General features: G+C 39.9%; 1 protein-coding gene across 1 annotated transcript; it reads right to left on the reverse strand.

Annotated features, from left to right (window-relative positions):
* Window positions 1-1,743: 1,743 nt before the first annotated feature.
* On the reverse strand, window positions 1,744-16,175 carry LOC147447519 (ent-kaurenoic acid oxidase 2-like). Its single transcript, XM_086524349.1, has 9 exons — window positions 15,901-16,175; window positions 14,577-14,919; window positions 14,078-14,227; window positions 9,927-10,181; window positions 8,848-8,925; window positions 8,678-8,759; window positions 3,695-3,801; window positions 2,123-2,244; window positions 1,744-1,834 (listed from the first exon to the last, which is right to left on the reverse strand). The coding sequence occupies exons 1-9, from the start codon at window positions 16,155-16,157 to the stop codon at window positions 1,744-1,746; spliced, it is 1,485 nt and encodes a 494-aa protein (XP_086380475.1). The 5' UTR covers window positions 16,158-16,175.
* Between the last annotated feature and the right edge of the window lie 2,997 nt (window positions 16,176-19,172).

Here is a 19,172-nt window from a genome sequence, read left to right on the forward strand (position 1 = left end):
CTCACACATTAGACGGCAGCGCTAAAATTTTGATTATGATCAAAGTCTCCCCTCTTTTACAAAATGACCTACGTACCTTATATACTAAGGCTACCTTAGGTTTAACCAAAAATGGGGTTGAAAGGGTCAAATGGCTTTGTATTTACAATCTGGAAGTGCCATTGCACCCCGGCTTCTGAAACTAGAATAACTGCTCATTACAAATGATGTTTATAGGCATAATCCGAAGCATTTCATAACTCGCAAAAGATAAGACTTTGGTACGAAACTTGAGTTATGTTGTGTTGTTGACCCAGCGGTGAACAATTGGCCATCGCAAATTGTCCATTAAAGCCCATTGGTAAGAGCGTTGCATTGTTCTTCCCTTTGGCTCAGTCAGCTCCTTAGCTCAAGTGTAACTCTCCCTCATACACATTACCACTCTAAACAATAGCAATGAGCTTTCATTACTTTCGTCTTCCACAATCTGTGTGTGTGCGCACACGCGCATGCGAAGGCCACAGAAGAGAGAGAGAGAGAGAGAGAGAGAGAGAGAGAGAGAGAGAGAGAGAGAGAGAGAGAGAGGTGGTGTGGTGAGGGATGCCAACAAGAGAGAGATAGAGAGAATGTGATGTGTGTCATGTGTCTCTTTTCTTGAGCTACGAGCATAATCAATGACGACTCTCTCCATAATCTACAAGGATACTCTCTAAATCAACGGATTCTCTCTCCAATCGGTGTTGGCCTATAGTCTGCAGACCTCTCTCTCTCTCGCTCTCTCTCTCTCTCTCTCTCTCTCTCTCTCTCTCTCTCTCTCTCTCATATTAACATATTTAGAGGCCAACAATATGACTTATGCGATACAAATGAGAGAGAGAGAGAGAGAGAGAGAGAGAGAGAGAGAGATAAGACTAGGGGGAGATAGATTAAAGGTATAGGATTGGCCATCGCAAATTGTCCATGAAAGCCCATTGGTAAGAGCGTTGCATTGTTCTTCCCTTTGGCTCAGTCAGCTCCTTAGCTCAAGTGTAACTCTCCCTCATACACATTACCACTCTAAACAATAGCAATGAGCTTTCATCACTTTCGTCTTCCACAATCTGTGTGTGTGCGCGCGCGCACATGCGAGAGAGAGAGGTGGTGTGGTGAGGGATGCCAACAAGAGAGAGATAGAGAGAATGTGATGTGTGTCATCCATAATCTACAAGGATACTCTCTAAATCAACGGATTCGCTCTCCAATGGGTGTTGGCCTATAGTCTACAGACCTCTCTCTCTCTCTCTCTCTCTCTCTCTCTCTCTCTCTCTACATAGTAGAGAGAGAGAGAGAGAGAGAGAGAGAGAGAGAGAGAGAGAAAGAGGCTGTCAAAGGCGACCGGCCATACTAATGGAAAACTAAAGGCACTTCCATGGGAAAATATTCTTACTTATGCACATTGTGATATTTGGAGTGCATCATAAAGACTACCTTCAATCAAGCAAAAGCACCACAATTTTGCTTTTGCAAAAAACTCATAAAAGGGTCTTTAAGCAGCACCCACATGAGAAATATTCAAACACTATCAGGAGAAGGAGGCTTGGTGACTCTGCAAACATGAATCAAGAAGGATATGATGAGTGTATTGTACACCAAATCATTCATTCAATGATTGCCTCACTTCTTGGTTACTGAAGTTTACTTAAAGTTCAAAGTTTAGTTGAACTAGTCTAGATTTCACCACGTTAGAGTGCTAATATGGAGTCATTACAAAGAAGGCAAACAATGCTACAAAGGTTCAAACACCACTTTTCCTCCATCTATGGGTTTTGGATGTGGTAAATACTTGACTTCTTCATTTGGATTGACAAGGTTCCACCTACACGAATAAAAAGTAAGGGTAAATTAGAGGAAGGATGTTTATTTCAATAGTGATATAACAATGCTAACTCCTAAAGTTATTGGTTCTTTATTCTCCATATTTTATAGGATAACATGGCTTAGTTATTATTTCTTATTTATTATGGATTTTATTTCAATAGTGATATAACAATGCTAACTCCTAAAGTTATTGGTTCTTTATTCTCCATATTTTATAGGATAACATGGCTTAGTTATTATTTCTTATTTATTATTTACTATCAACGTTAGAATAGAATTTCCTTACTTGTAGTTTGTAACCGAGATATGTATGAACAAACGTGCCGATGAAAGTGCCAAAATGTTTCCGGGGCATAATCGAGGCCCATGACCAAACGGCATGAATTGTCCTAATCGAGGAGTCTTATCCTGGATACAATTCAACAAGAACTTCAATATTTCAAAACAAGAATCATATATAGAGAACTGATTTGTGTGTGTGTGTGCGTGTGTGTGCACGCGCATGTGCGTGCATGAGAGAGAGAGAGAGAGAGAGAGAGAGAGAGAGAGAGAGAGAGATGTCCTTTATAGGCAATAACCAAAGTCATTCTTTTGACTATCTGTGTGCAATTTTCTTTTGGCTTGGGTAAAATATGCATGCCAATTTTGCTTGCTATTTGCCTATGAGTCCTCACATGAGGCTGTGTCGGCTAGTGAAACCCTAGAGCCAACTGTTACACGTGATGATCCTCCTGAGCAAATGATTGATCTTCTTATGCACTTGGTGGGCGTCTTTGAGTTGCCAAAAAGCGCGAGTGTGTGCAAAATGATGAAGAAAAAAAAAAGTGACTGTGCCAACTCTCGTGTCAAGGTGGCTCCCTTGTTAGCCGGATCGGATCCTCTTATGTCTTTTCCTCTAGTGTGTTGTCCCTCATGCCCTACCTAGCATGAGGTTATGATGTATTTTTCCAATTTTAGAAATATATTACTCTCACATAATAGAAGAATTGATATTAATAGAAAGAATGACTTGGGTTTTTCTTGTTTTATGGAGAGAGGAGTTGATACTAGATGTAAAAAAAACATGGCTACAATAGCTTCATGCTCATAGAGAGCCATGAGATAATAATAAAAATAAAATAAAAGTTTCGAGTGTATTGTCTCTTTATATGGTTTGAGTTCGTTTACAAAAAAGCCATTTCTTACTGTTTTCATTCAACTATGAAGGGAGCTATAATTGGGGTTTAAACTCTATAATACTATACATAAAAGAATAGTGTGATAGGTAAAAGGCAAAGCTCAGATGAGTGGCTTAGGGCGACCCTCGCCATCCGGTTGAGCTGGTGGCCTGTGAAGGGCTTTTGGTAATAGCACGTACTTTTAACTAGCCTCTGATGTAACCTTCTGCCCGTCAAGGCTCAGCATGAGCTTGAGGCTGATTTGTATATTTCTTGGTGACATTCTAATGCAATCACTCACAATTGTGAGTTTTGCAACAACAAAAAAAGGTTATAAGTTCATATTATGTATAGAGTAAAACATACGAAAATTATGCACTTATAACCTACAAATACAATTATGCATCATCATGCAATAATAAATTAGGGGGATCTGGCTTTTCCGATTCACGAAGACATGTGTGGTGTATATGTGGCTTTGAATGTTTTTAATAATGCAATCTCAAAAGTCTATATATCAGGAATTAAAAAAACAGTTTTATTCACTTATCAATAACCCTGATATCTAAATTTTATCTGCATCATGACATTTTTTTCTCATATATATATATATATATATAATTTTATTTGTAATGTATGCCTTGCATGCTTTTAGGACAAAAAAAACTCTCAACCATGACCAGATTGTAGGGAACAATTACCAAAAAACGATCCGGATTAAAACTGAGAGGGTCTGCGTAGATGCTCGGGTCCATATGAGGAGCTCGCAACCATGATATAACCTTCCAATCCTTTGGGAAGTAATATCCTACATAAATTAGAATTTTTCTTTAAAATTATCCAAAAATAATTTTTACATAGGTGCATTGAAACAACATCCCCCCCCCCCCCCCAAAAACCCAAACCACAAAAAAAAAAAAAAACAACAACAACAACAACAACACTTTAAATGGGAACCTCACCTTGGCACTCTCTAAGTGGCCACCTTAGGCCTTGGGAATTCAAGGATTTTGTTGTGCCAAGAGGCTATCCTTTTCATTGTGAGTACTACTGCAAGACTCTTTTACTCCACTTTAAAGTTGCATACTCTCTCATAGGGTGGGATACCCCCACCACATGTAAGGAGAGTGCCTAAATGGACAAATGGCATAATGCCCTTTTTGAATCTCTCTCTCTCTCTCTCTCTCTCTCTCTCTCTCTCTCTCTCTCACACACACACACACACACCCATTTTTGTCTCTCTCCCTTGTAACGAGGAACATATTCCATAGTCTCTTCCCTCCTCTATGCCGATATCGCATCGATGGGATACGTCTTGCATACCCGGGCATACCCTCTCCCCTTTGCTCTGTCGACGACTGGTGCACATGCCTCTCATCATTTCCTATCCTTGCTTGCTACATCCGTTTGAAAAATGGTGTGCCTCATGGATGTCCCATGCATCGATATATACCATTGGTGTACTTGGACGTCCACATCCTCCTTTGATTTGCTAATGGCGCTCCCTCCTATGGTAAGCACTGTAGGATTCCATTCTTTTATGATTTAGTTTTTGCATATGGAAAAACCATGTGGCTTTCAATGACACACACACAAACACAAAAACTCTTTGTAATTCTACTCTCCAGTGATTGCTCAATCCAGCTACAATCTTTTGGTGGCCATTGCATGGTTTCTTCAAAGAAACATACACTATTGTGTCATGTTAATTCTGCTAGTAGCTACTTCAGCCTGCTAGACTATAGCTGTGCTTGGCTCAAATTCTCCCTTTGTCTCTATACCATGATTTGCTTGTCTTGGTGGGTTTGCCCTCTTAATACTTCTCTAATTGATATTATGGGTTGCTCCTCTTTGAGTTCCCTGGGGAATAACGTGGCATTTATTGCTTGTTTTTGACTCGTGATCTCTTTTCACCTTATTCCCTTAGTCATCAGGCTTTCTCAATGGTTTCTAAAACATTTACAGGGGCATAGGTTGGTAGGTTTCCTCCTCACACCACTACTAGTAATTTAAATTGGTTGGAATTAATACTCACACACTTGCTAGTGCTATTTGATGGTCATATATACCTTTTAAATACCTTTCATAAAGTGGAGTCTTGGCTTGGCTCTACATGTGCTCTTGACTGGATTATCTAGGGATCCTCTAAAATACTCACGCTCTTAATCTCTCTTCACCATGGCTTTCTACTCCAATCCATCTCAAAAGAACTTTATGAACCTTGTTTTTTCTCTTCACCTTGTGAGTTCAAGCTTCTCCTTATAAGAGTGTTGGTGTGGGGGCGAGACCCTCTCCGTACTCCATTCTCTACTTGTTGTCATTCACTGTCATGGTCCATTTGTGCCTGTCAATGAGTTCTTACTTTTTACTTTTGCTTGCGGGCGAGACCCTCTCCGTACTCCATTCTCTACTTGTTGTCATTCACTTTCAAGGTCCATTTGTGCCTATCAATGAGTTTTTACTTGCTACTTCTGCTTGCCTATGCGTATAAATGCATGTACTCTACGATGATGATAGGTGTGCTCCTAATGTCTACCTACTAAAGACTTGGGGGAGTACCTAACATGCAGCCTCATGTTTTAAGGTGAAGTATTGCTATACCTCACTTAGACTTGTGCTTTCACTTTTGCTAATTGCCAAATTAAGAAATCATACTTTTGACTATAAGAAAGGGAGGATTAAAGATCTTGGGCTTACTTTGTTGTACGTTGAATTTGATGGGTTGTATTCAATTTTTCCTTCAAGGATTTTGGGAAGGATCTTCCTTGTAGGTTTTTGCTTGAATCTCTAAACTCTCGTTTGAATCTAATCTCGAATACTTGTAGCCATGTTGAATTTATACTGTGCAGAACAATGTAATAAATTTTGAAAATTGAGCTAGTAAGCTTTCTTGGTTCCTATTTACACCTCTATACTACTAGTTATGGAGCTAAACCGTGACAAAGGACCAGGAATCATGCGTGCTCAATTACTAATGAGGACAATGCGTGCTCAATTACTGATGAGGACAATGTCTCAAAATAACCAAAGATTTTTGAGCCAGTGAGAAGAGGCACCCCAAACACAAACGGGCAATGAGGTGTGTTATTGCTTAAGCACAATGAAATGATGTGTTCAGAATACCTCATTGCCTGGCACTAACATCTTAGATTCTAGTTCCTAGGTTATTCAGTCTTCTGATTCTCTAACTTGAAGACCTGAAAGATGGCTAAAATTGTGGAACTTTGTTCTTTTCTGGATGATTACATTTGATTTTTTTATCACTATATTTTCATAGTAGATTTTCTCACCTATAGGCACTAATATTGTTGTCACAAATTGCCCACCCTATTGGATGTTTGTTAGAATTTATGGATGGCATCTTACTATGAGAGGGTATGGGTTTTGAATTGTGCATCTAGCATACTACTGACGGTTAAGGAAAGTCTTAATTTGTTGAGCATGCAGTCATGGATACATCAGAAGATGGGGATGTCTTCATCCCTGTTACCTCAGATCGATGTCCTCATGTTGTTTGTTTGGCTGGTTGGTTGTAGTATCTCACAGAGAATAATAGATTTGGATTTTTTTATGAAAATCAGGAATGCTTCAACTTGGTACAAATTACTAAAAATTTGAGTTTGGGTTATTGCATTGGATTATGGCTTTTACTCAACTCTATTAATGTTGCGTACCTCATTCGCTCTTATTTCTGATCCTTGAAATATCAGGTTAATCTAGTTTTTTTAGGGTACTTTGAGGGACCTTTTTAGCTCTTGCTAATTACTCTACCGCAAGCAATATTGATGCTTTGCTTATAACTTGGGGCATTGTTTTATCTGATTTAGCTGGTATAACAAAATCAAATAATTGGTTTCACTTCTCGTTGGCACTAAAAATGGTATTGGCTTCTAGGCTTGCTTTAACTAACACTACTTGTTTTTTTTACTTTAGTTCACAATTGAGAGATATATACTAATCTAAGCATGGGATGCTTGGTTATAACCCTGCACTTACTTGCTACTTCTCAACTAGGAAATTGAAAAATGCCTAGGGCTTACTTGGTATATAAAAGGGTACTTAGTGCTTTTTTATGCTTGAGATTGATGATTTTACAAGTTTATCCAGAGCTTGATAAGGATAGCTTTACCTACAACACTACATGTTTTTGGTGGTTGATAGGGATGATAACTCCAAAAGATGGTTCACTAGATAGTTAATAGGGATTCAAGTCATGATTTTGCTTGAATATGGTAATTGTTGTTGTATGTACTCTGCCCTCTGGAATTCATGGTGGCACCTTGTTCTCGTTATAAACTTTTGAGCATAAAATTGATTAGTTCTCTGATGTTACTTTCTCATCATTCACTTGTGGAATTAGATGCACCTTTTGCTCATAATTTTGCACTTTACTAGTATGTATTGAGATACATATTATTGATTTGGCTGGATGTGAATCCTTAGATGCTTGGGATGTTTTGCATTACTTAAGAGAGAGAGAGAGAGAGAGAGAGAGAGAGAGAGAGAGAGAGAGAGAGAGATTGGAAACATGATATGGCTATGACTACATGGATTGATTATGGAAAAGATTCTTATTGACTCTGTTATGACTGGGATTCTTGTTGACCCTGTTATGGCTAGGATTCTTGACTAGTTGGTTCAGTATGATGGATTTTGATTACTGTTGTTGAATTCCTTAGAAAAGGAATTGCATCAAAAGTTTGATTAGTCCCAATAGATTATTGAGCTTGACTTTCTTGGGAGCTTGATTGGCCTGACGAAATGTTTTGCTCATGGGTACTTGATCATGGTAGTTCTTCTAGTCATGGTTTTCATTTCTGTAGTAAAATGGAAAAGCCTTGCATAAATAGGTTCTATGATCAACATTTTCTAGTTTCTCAGGGTAAGTTCAATATTTGACACTTTTTGGCTTGCCTAATTACTCTTCTTATTAGTGTTCTTGACTAATCCCACTCATGGTTGTGTGGCTAGAAGCTTGGAAGCTCCATACCATATTTTTGGTGAACTGGTTATTTTGAGAATGTGCATATCAAAGCTTCAGAGCTTAAACACTCTTTCGCTAACTAGTTGTTGTTTAAGGTCATGTTCAAAACCATCTTTCCCTCTTGTGATAGAGTATACTTCCTAGTCTTTCCATAGTTTTTCCATAAAATTAGATTAGAAAGGTGCCCATCAAAAATCATCCCAACTTGCACACAAAATATTATTGGATGCTCATGTAAAATTCTTAGTTGTGCGAACTGCTTTTTGGCTTGTCAATGGAAAAGGCTTAAGCATTTGGTTGTGCTTTTTTAGCTTTGAAGATAAAGGAGGGATGGCTTTAAGGGGATACTCCTTTTGTAGCAAATTGCATAATCCAGTGCGAGACGATACAAGCGTCCGTGATTGCTACCAGGGTCGCTTATTTAGCCGCACTCAAACCCATGACCCAGGTCGCAGCGATCGAGGTCCCCACCAATCAACCAAGGGGATACTCTTACTTAGTGTTCCTTCTACAATGCTAAATTTAAAGATTGGAAAAACCAAGACTAGATATTGATTTCCCTCGAGGTTTCCACACATTTCCTCAAGAAAGCTCTCTCTCTCTCTCTCTCTCTCTCTCTCTCTCTCTCAACATTTAAAGCCATCAAGGAGGTGTCAATTCTTAATTACCTTTCCAAAGTGTTGCAAGGGAAAAGTGTTACCTTTGTAATTTACATCATCCCTTGCAACAGTTCTGAAGACAGAAAAGGCAATGTTGACAACACGAAGAACTTCATTGAGTACCTAACAATACAAGAGAAAAGAGTTAAAAACTGCTAGTTTAGCTCAAGAAGAAATACATATGGTGATGTTGGAAGTGAAAGTTAGATACAGCGTCTGTATATGTTGCCTTCTTCAATTCATCTATGAGATTTCCTTTGCTCTCAGCTTTAAGCATGTTATGCTCCTCCTGCAATTAGAGAGTAAACATGATAATTCTCCATCATAAGATGAAAATCAAAGGCTTTCACAAGAAGTTTTGGACAAATTCTCACAATAATTCCCACATTGTGACTACCTCAACATCATGAGCTTCTGTGAGGGAGGCACCGCATACCTAGCTAGGTATGATTGGGGGCAAGGGACCGCCGGCCCGGTGGGGTGGCCGGCGGTGCCCTACCCCCAATCGTACCTAGCAAGGTATGTGGTGCCTGTCGAGCAAAAGCTCATGATGTTATGCATTGTATGAAAAACATTGAAAATGACTCCGTTTTCCTACATGAGAATATTTCTAAATCTTCTTGTGTTTATGCAATAAGCCAGAAAAGCTTTGATCCTTTCACCTGATTGTGTAGACCTATGGATGTCATTTGCTCCTCAAAACTACAATGAATATGCTATTGATGCCTTCAAACATTAATACATCATTCTTTTTTTTAAATAGCAAACCACACATGTCATGACCCGCACTCGAAATAAATCATGACCCGAGTCATGGCGATCGAGTACTCAACCAACCAAGCTAGCTCCTTCGATTTAATGCATCATTCTTACACCGACAATAAACATTCAACACACAAACAAATGCATGCAAATTTCCAAACATATTTTTATACTATGCAGACATAATTGCATGAAGGAATCCTTAATCACAATAAAATATACAAGTGCTGACCATAAGAAAAAAAGTCATTCTCTTACCCTTAATTTTCTAGGTAGATAAATTATGCAATCAAGATTTATCCAAAATTTGAGGTGTTACTAGGATTTATAACTAGAATGCCCAACTTTAACCTTGAAAATTAAGGTCCATTGAAAGTAAACTAAGGTTTGTATTTATATATATATATATATATATATATATATATATATGTGTGTGTGTGTGAGTAAGAACTAGAAATATATTTAAAAATATGCAAAACTATTAGATAAGAGTTTTATATATGAGGTGTAAGGTTGCATTGTCCTTACCCTTAGCTTACTCATGACTTTTGGATTCTTAGCAAGAAGGATCATGGTCCATAGCATTGCATATGTTGTTGATTCATGGCCACCAATCAAAAATGAGACAAGGTTGTCACAAATTTCGGTATCGCTGAGACCGTTCCCTTCTTCATCTTTGGCCTTTAGAAGCACATCCAAAAAATCTTCAACTTCTCCCTTCATTCCAGCTAGTCGACGATGCTTGACGATAGAGTAACAACTTTCCATTAAGCTTTTGCGGCACTGCAAGATAGTCGTACCTCCATCTTTCAAGCAGTATCCAAACCGAATAAATTCTCTTTCCTCTCGGTTATTGAAGCAATGTTTGGAAAAATGCATTTTTGTAAGGAAAAAGAGTTACTTTTCTCTATATTGACTATTTTTTTCACCTTGTGACATCGCCAATAGAGGATGATCCTTAGGCTTCTAAGAGCAAGACCTATTGAAGTTTGTAAGTAGATAGACACATACATGCATTGTGTGCATATATGCGCGTGTACATGTATGTGTGTATCTATCTATATGGACACACATATACACACATGTGTTGTGTGTGCACGTGCGCGCGTGTGCACATGTGCACACACGCATGCCATTAGTTCAATTCGGTACATTTTGAGTACCCTTTCAAAAGGTAGACCTTGAACAACAAAATATGAGCCATTTTAATTCCTAATTCAAAGATTCCCTCAACAACAACAAAAACAATGTGTTAGTCTATAGCATGCAGAAACTGGTGCAATGACGAAGCACATAGATTTGCAACAGTATCGAACGCATACAACTTTGAGAGAGAGAGAGAGAGAGAGAGAGAGAGAGAGAGAGGACAGTTTAAAGTGAAGAAAACGCTGAAGAAAAGGCTAAAAGAAAAATAAAGAAGAAGAGAAACACAAATAGACCAATGGAAAATCGACCACCTCTTTATATGGACACAAAAGGTCTTTTGACTTTTCACCTTCGTATGTCTTTTGACTTTCGACATTCATATGTCTTTTCATTTCCTAAACTCACCCTTTACTTACGTACTTAAGATGTTTCAAAAGAATTTTTATGTTTTCGAGATTAGGGAGACCTAATTAGACCAAATTGTGACTTCCATATGTTGATAGTGCAGTGTATTCGATATATGTCATGTATGGATTAACACTGCAAGCTATGTTATTTGTTCAACTCTGAACAGTAGCTGCTACTCGGTCCACCGTTTAATAAGGCCTAGTACTTATAATGCTTGATAGTGCAACTCGATCTCACACACATAGCGATGCACTTCCAAATTCTCATATACATGCCATAGCCACCTGCACTACTGTTTGCACCTCTGCTTATTGCAGGTGCAAATTGCAAAAAAATCTTCCACACGTCTAGTACTACCGCTATTATCCCGTGCTTTGCATTACACATCCACACACACATAATATCATCTTCCATATTTTTAGCACTTGCAATCTCATACGAGTGGTCTATCACCCGTAAACACACCAATTGGATCAATCACGGCCTTATTTGCTGAAAGCACTCTCAAAATCCACAAGCCCCGTACGACAATTAAATCCTAACTCACAATTTTCCTCGTGTGCATCCAGAAGGAAGACAAGACAGACCAAAATTCCATGGATTCCAAATGGTGGCCAACACCTCACCTAAAGGACCTCAATCCTCTCAAGTTGGATATCGTTTGTTACACCCTAATACAATTTCCTATGAGACACGAACACAAACACATATGTACTTTCTCTCTCTCTCTCTCTCTCTCTCTCTCTCTCTCTCAAAATAACAATTATGCTAAACAAATATGCTAGTTTTACATAACAACTGCCATGCAGTTCTTCAATTTAATTCATCTCAAATCATTGCCCACATAGGGGTAAACATAGAATGGTTTAACAACTCCCAAAAAGAGTTTGCTTAAATTTGGAATAAAAATGGGCGTTAGCCCCACAAAAACAATATAATAATAATAAACAGATGTTTTGTATGCGCGCACACACACACATACACACTTACTTGTTAAAGTTATAGCATCTCAAGTGGGCAACCCAATGTGATCCAAATATTTATATTGGCTTTAGGTATTTATTTTACTTATATTTCAAAGTTTGGGGTAGGGAAATTTGCTTGGGGGTACTTAGGGGCCCCAAGCTAGTATATAATGTGAACCCACGTCCCCATTTTCATTTCCTAGTTGGTTGGATCAAAAGTCTCTCTCTTTCTCTCTCTCTCTCTCTCTCTCTCTCTCTCTCTCTCTTGCATTCTCTCCTTGGTTCTATGCTTTTGTATCATTGACTTTGACATGGTATTAGAGCTTGGAGGAGAAAATCGGCACCGTTGAGAAGAGCTGCTCCTTCTTGCTATTGACATTTTTCCATTACTCCAATTCAACGTTTTGAAACGCACATGGAGGTTGGTGTCACTACCCCCTTGTACTATGTGTGGTGCTATCTACTATGGCCACCCTGTGAGTGTTTTGAAAAGCCTAAAATAGAGCCACTAGCTGGGACAGCTCTCCTCACCCCCTCTTGGCCTTATGTTTTAAAACATTGGGGATGGTGGCACTTGGCACGATGGCTATGGCCTCTTCCTCCCCCTCTTCCCATTGTGTTTTGGAACACTGCTCCCAATGCCTCTTGACAACAAAGACCCCCACAAAAACCCCTCCCCTTGACGGCTTAGTGTTTTAAAACATTAGGGAGCGAAGCTCATCGAGCGGAACAAGGGGGCAAGATTGACGAATCGAAATAGTCTTCGTTGGCTTGGGAGGTATGGATTTTGGCCGAGCCCAATGGTTTTTTGCTAAGTGCAGAATTTTATGGAGCGGCTTGGGGAACTTTTTAAAGCCTATTGAAATGCAAGGAAGACAACTTTTTTCTAGATCTTGTACGTACAACATGGACCCCCCTTGCATGAGCGCCAACGACAAAAGAACAGGGATAATTACGCTCATTGGAACTTGATCATGTGACTCTGGTTTACAGGGAAAGCCTTCTGGGAAGCTCGAAGATGCATCCTACGAGGGATAGCAACAATAGGTACACCTGCCTTTTAGGATGAGAAGCACATCAAATTATGTGTTGATTGGGATGCAAGCGATGCGAAGGCGATTTCAATCATTGTGGAATCTCTCACCAAGAAAATTTCTCCAGCCATATAGACATTGAGGACTGCCCATGTTGTGTGCTCCAAGTTTGTAGGAATGTTTGGTCAAGATTCTACCATGCAAGTTATCACCCTTCTTGGATAGTTACATCAAGTTTCCTATTGGAAATTCTATGCAGTCTTTATTATGAAAGCAAAGGTTATTCCTATCGGCTTTGAAAAGTGAATTGACTAGTACTCAATAGGCCTCTTTTGGTACTCACAAAACTGCATGAGGAGTACAAAACGATATCTAGGACACTATGCTTGCAAATCCCGAAGGAAAAGCTGGAATTTGATGATCTCAACACTTTTCTCATTGAGGAGGAACTGGTGTGAATCACTCAAGGCAAAAATTGAGTTTCTAACAAAGGTGGTAAAGCACTTGCGCTTCATATTCCAGAAAACAGTCCACTTGCTATTGTTACAATTGTGGAAAGCGTGGTCATTTGTATAGAGATTGCAGATCCAAAGGCAAAGACAAAAGCTCAAAATAGGACGAAGACAAAGGGATACATGGTGAGGAAAGCAGTGACAAACTCAAGGAAGGACATGAGGCATTGTCAGGGAAGGATATGAGGGAGTCTGGTGATGGTGTGGTAGTGACTACTCTGGCAAGGACTCCAACCTTCTAGTATGGTGGATTCTATTGCCACTAGCTTGAACCAAGGAGAGACTTGTGTGAGTGGCAGAGAGGCTCTAGTGGTGGTTCACGAGCCGGGTGTGCTCACAGGTAGGCTATCCAAGGGACGGAAGCTCGCAATGTTGCTTAGGAAAGGCTGGGAATTGGAGAGAGTATTGCCAAAAAAAAGAAGAAGATTATAGCCTGATGGTTAAGGGGGATGTGATAGTGCATAAGGACCAGAGCTCAATACTCGCCGACATCTCCCATGACTTGTACCTCGAAAAATGAAGATAATTTTTTTGCTCACCGTTCACGAAAATTCTTTAATCCAAGTTGGCAGCCTGAATTCAAACTACAATGAGAAAATAGATTGACATGATACCTTCAAAGAGTGATAGTAGGTAAATCCAGGAATTTTGATTGGATAGGCTCGTACACCTTGAACAAGACCTTGTGTGTCTTCCATCATCTTTTTAGAAAGAGGTCCTGAGCCTAAGCTAAGGAAAGCATCACAAATGTCCCCAAATGTTACCTGAAAGCTCCACATCAAAAAGTTGTCAATGCTTAGAGAACCATACCTACAAAGGTGCACACACACCACTTGTAGGAATGGAGCTAAAAATTTCATTGATGCCTACCCCACGCATATATGGGTATTATTGAGGCATCACACATAAAGATGAGTAGTGCAATTTTATGATCTGATCAAGAGTATGATACAGATAAGATGAGGAATGAGGCACCTGTTGTAGGTAAATTTAAGGTACGCAAGTGGAATCGATGAAGGTGAGTGACTGCATGCCCACATCCTACCACTGCACTCATATTTTGGTATTGATTTAGTCACAAATACTAGTGTGTGGGAGTACTTGATACCTTACCTCCTTTATCTTTTCTCGAAGGCAAATGTTCTTCTCTTGGGCCCATTGGGCTAGAGTAACCCTTATGCGTTTCTCCAAGCGCGTAAGGGTCTTTCTCAAAGCCGAAGGGTGAGTTATAGCTTCAAGCAATAGTTTACGCATGCGCTTATGTTGAAGCCCTTCAACCATTATCATGGACGTTGGTCCCATAAGCTCACCTGTTGGCCATCCTACTGTAAAATTAGCTTGGCCATCTGTTTGAGATCCTCCTAACACAAACTTGTTCATATCTGGGCTACAAGTTATGATGCAAGGATGCCCAAATAAGTGTGCTTTATAAATACCATCATCGTGCCCTTTCGTTCTGCAAAAAAGTAGGGTGTTTTAGTAGCGGCATCACATGGACTCGTCTCGCTCTTTTCCGACATTTTCAATATAATGTTCCTAAGAAGGCACTTTGGAATTGGTCCAAAAAGAAACATATTCTTTGCCTTGATTAGTAATGTCAAACTGATGATTTTGAGAAACTGGGATATGTGAAGAGTGCTTTTGGATGGTGACATGTTATTGTTAACCTCAATCTCTCTCTCTCTCTCTCTCTCTCTCTCTCTCTCTCTCATAATAATTACCAATTATCAAACGACCAATCAAACAACTATGCAGAAAGGCTACTTGTTGCCACTAAGATGCCATCCTTCCAAACTTGAGCATTTTCAGTAGAAATGGGCCATAGCAGTAGTGAGGAAAGATACATTCCAAAGCATAATACATCTCAAATCAAATACATGTTTGTAAATACCAATTGCTCCCATAACAAATGAAGGCATTCTTGTGGTCCATTATTTGTGCCAAAGCACCAATAACTAAGCATATATAAAGCAACTAAAAATGCTCAAGATGAAATGCATATGGGTGCTTTCCAAAATCCCAATAATGAGGGGAAAGAGATACACCATGAAACCATTCATGGGGAAACAAATTGCCCATATCCCCCCCCCCCCCCCCCCCCCCCCCCCTCTCTCTCTCTCTCTCTCTCTCTCTCACACACACACACAGAGGAAGCTTTCGATAGCTTCCCACAGTTATTCCCACATTGTGAATTACGACAACATCATGAGGTTCTGCGAGCGAGTACCGCACACCTAGCCAGGGGTGCGGTGCCGAGCCTGCAGAAGCTTATGATGTTGAACACTATGGGAAAAACTGGGGAAAGAGGAAGGACCTCCTTCCCAAAAGGGAAGTCGTCTAAAACTTCTTGTGACTGACTCTCTCTCTCTCTCTCAGTGTCTCCATCCATACCCCAAAAAAACACAGAACGAAAAATAATAATAATAATAATGGATACCGTGAGAGGAAATGTTGTTGGATGAAATGTTCGGGGTCGCGCTTGAAGAGGCGGACGAAGGAAAGATTGTCGCCGATGACGGGCCAGCCCATGGAGCCCGGCGGCAGCTTCAGGCCAGCCGGGATGGCGCCAGGCCGCCGGACATACCACCACTCGTTCACCCACCTCAACATCATCATCAACGCCCCCACCGCAATCAATGCCGCCACCGCAAAGCCGCCCACCAACACCACCCCCTCCACGCTACTGCTGTCCATTGTAACCTCACTCGCTGAGTCGATACTCTCGACACTCCTAGCCTCTTCTACGTTACTCTCTTACAATATCCATATATCTCATAGAGATGCCCTCCCTTGATTCCCAGCCCAACACTGCCAAATTTCTAATGTTTCCGTTCTTTTCCAGAGAGGAGCGCCCCCTCCCTAATGATGGGCCCCTCCCTCGCTAGATCCCATATGGAGCAAGACCTTATTAGTAGACTATAGGCTCCTCTCTCTCTCTCTCTCTCTCTCTCTCTCTCTCTCTCACATATGCCAAGAAACCTAGGTTTAGTGTAATCCCCCTACAAATTTTGAGATTTACCTCTAAATTAATAGATGTTTAAAAATCTTTACGGAAGTGTATTTTCAACTTGAATATCTATGTCTCACTAGTAATTAGTGAACAAGAGTCGTGAATAGTGACATGCAATACTTAATATGGACTAGGCATGTTCCACATTTTCGATATATATTTGTGTGCTCTATTTGCCTAATTCGAGTTGCAAATGCAATGCAACCGCTACTATACCCTCCCGTGAGCATGTGGCACATGCATATGATCGGTGGGCAATTCAATCTAAAAGAATTCAAGGGCCACCACTATGTTGTAGGTCTCACCAACATGTGGGAAACATCCGTAATGTACCCGACCCCCCCCCCCCTCCCCCGACCCCCCAAGTCACTAATTGACACCTCCCTAGGGAGGTGGGGTCAATGGCCCCCATTAGGCATTGTGCGGTAGGAGCAATTTGGACCGTCCAATCACTTTTTGAACTAGGTGTGAACTTTGGAGGTTATTGCACCACACCAAATTTGGTGTGAACTCGATGTAAACTAAGTGTGAACTTGGTAGGGTATGTGCACCACATCAAATTGGGTGTGAACTCAATGTGAACTTATCCGCGATGACGTGATCTATAAAGTTAACACACCCACACACACCTTTTGACAAGTACGTGATAGCTTAGTGGTTAGAGTCAATCTCAAGGGGGAGAGGGGGCCTGGGAACATATTCCAAATAGTGGGATAGTTTTGGAAATGGTGTTATTCATGAAAGGTCAAAAACTATGGACTTGGAAATGAAACACATTACTGAGAAGAATCACCTTACTTTCACTAAAGTTGATGGGGATCTAATGCAGGTACTTAGCTATGATGAATTTTGGTAACAAATTTGTGCAATACGTAAAGCTAAAGTAGGTGCAAAATAAATAGAAGATGCAGTATTGGAAGTAGCAAATTTAATTCTAGAGGATCATGTTTCAAGAAATTTAAAACAGGCAGATAACAAATTTGAAGTTGAAACTCAAATTGATGGAATTTTTTCAAAGATCAATGGTTCCAACGAAGATTTAGATAAAGATAGAGATTGTGATGCAAGTGTTTCACAAGCTTGTGCCCTCTACATGGATTGTTCTCAGGGAGTGCAAGAAGAGCCTTTACAAGGTATCAATGGATCTTTCAGTGCCATGGGATTATATGAGGTAGAAAAGAATGACAAGCTTGCTAAAGAGGATTACATCACTAAAGTCGTTTGTATAGATAACACAAGGCGTGCATGAGGGTACTGTAAATGAATCTATGTTTGTTGATGAGGCATGTCTATAGGTGTTGATGTCATAAAGCAAGAAGAGGATGCCATTATTGATGGTTTCTTAGAAGGATTTGATACAGATGAACATAACAATATGGAAGAGCATCCTTATATAAGTATCTATTCACAATGGCTTTCTGGGTAATATAGAAGCATATAACGTAGAAAAAGATGAGGAAACATATAAAGATTGCATGCATGAAATTTCTTGTGTGCCTGCAATTTTTGAAATGACTAAAGTGCAAGATATTCAGGGAGTTTTTCCTTGTATGCTTTCTCATGAATTGCAAGAGGACTCAACTTATAGATTTTTGATACATGTTGAAGAGTTCCAAGGGTCTATTTGTCTACTGGAGGGTGTTGTGGATGAAGATTTACATGCTAACGCTATTTTTCATGGTCAAGTTGGAATCCCAAGTGAAAATTTCCTTGAGAAGGGAAAGCAGAGGAAGAGGGGGGTTTATTCTTCTTGGACTCTTTCTCTCGCTCTCTGCCTCAACCTCGTGATTGTCAGGGATCCAGGTGCAGAAGGATCAAAGATGAAGAAGAAAATATATTTACCAAGGGTTGTTTTTTGCTATTGTTTCCTCATATTCAAATTAAAGACAAAGAAGGGAGCATTATTTGGTGAAGAGATTTGGGGAAAGGAAGGGTGAGCTTGACAGTAGATGGACAATGGCCAATGTTTAAGGTAAGCATTAGTCTACATTCATTGTGGGGCTCGAGTGTATATAGCTATGAGGTCCTGGACATGCGTTGAAAAGACTCCAAGATTGTGGTTAATTGGGAGACAAGCAGTGATCTTGACTGACTAACAGTGCTGGAGATTATGTTAAGGATTTATCCAGAGTTGTTGAACATCTTAGTGACTATCATAGGTTGATTTGACCTATGATAATGTGTAGTAGAGTTTGTTTTAGATTTGAATAACTTAGTGTTGGATTGGGCTCAGGTCAAAGCCTAAGATAAGATGGGCCAAGCCAAGGGCCATGACACACATGTGGTATAGGGGGACTATATTTAGTAATCCAAGGGCCTATATTAGGCAGGATTGGGTAAAGATGTGCATTTTCTAGTCCCCAATCTCTCATGTTGGTATTAAAGCATGATTACAAACCAAGTTTGGATCCGTGCGAGTGTCGAGCGTGGGATCACAATTTTCAAGTTGTTTTTCACAGAACTCATCGTGGGGGGCATACTTGCAATTCCAAGATCTTTTCCATCAAGAATCCTTAAATTAACCCCCTTTCAAAGCTGTTCATGCCCATAGAAATGTGTTCTAAGCTGCATAGAGAAAAGTACTCTACGAATACCTCAAGATATAGCTGGTGTATTTTTCCTTTTTTTTGCTTATGTTCAGAGCTTCTTTCAAATATCTACATGTTTGACAAACTTTGGAGCTTTCATATAGTGTGTAT

This window comes from Adiantum capillus-veneris, chromosome 11 (genome assembly GCF_014529385.1).
Source record: "Adiantum capillus-veneris isolate H3 chromosome 11, ASM1452938v2, whole genome shotgun sequence".
In the NCBI taxonomy this organism is placed as follows: domain Eukaryota; kingdom Viridiplantae; phylum Streptophyta; class Polypodiopsida; order Polypodiales; family Pteridaceae; genus Adiantum; species Adiantum capillus-veneris.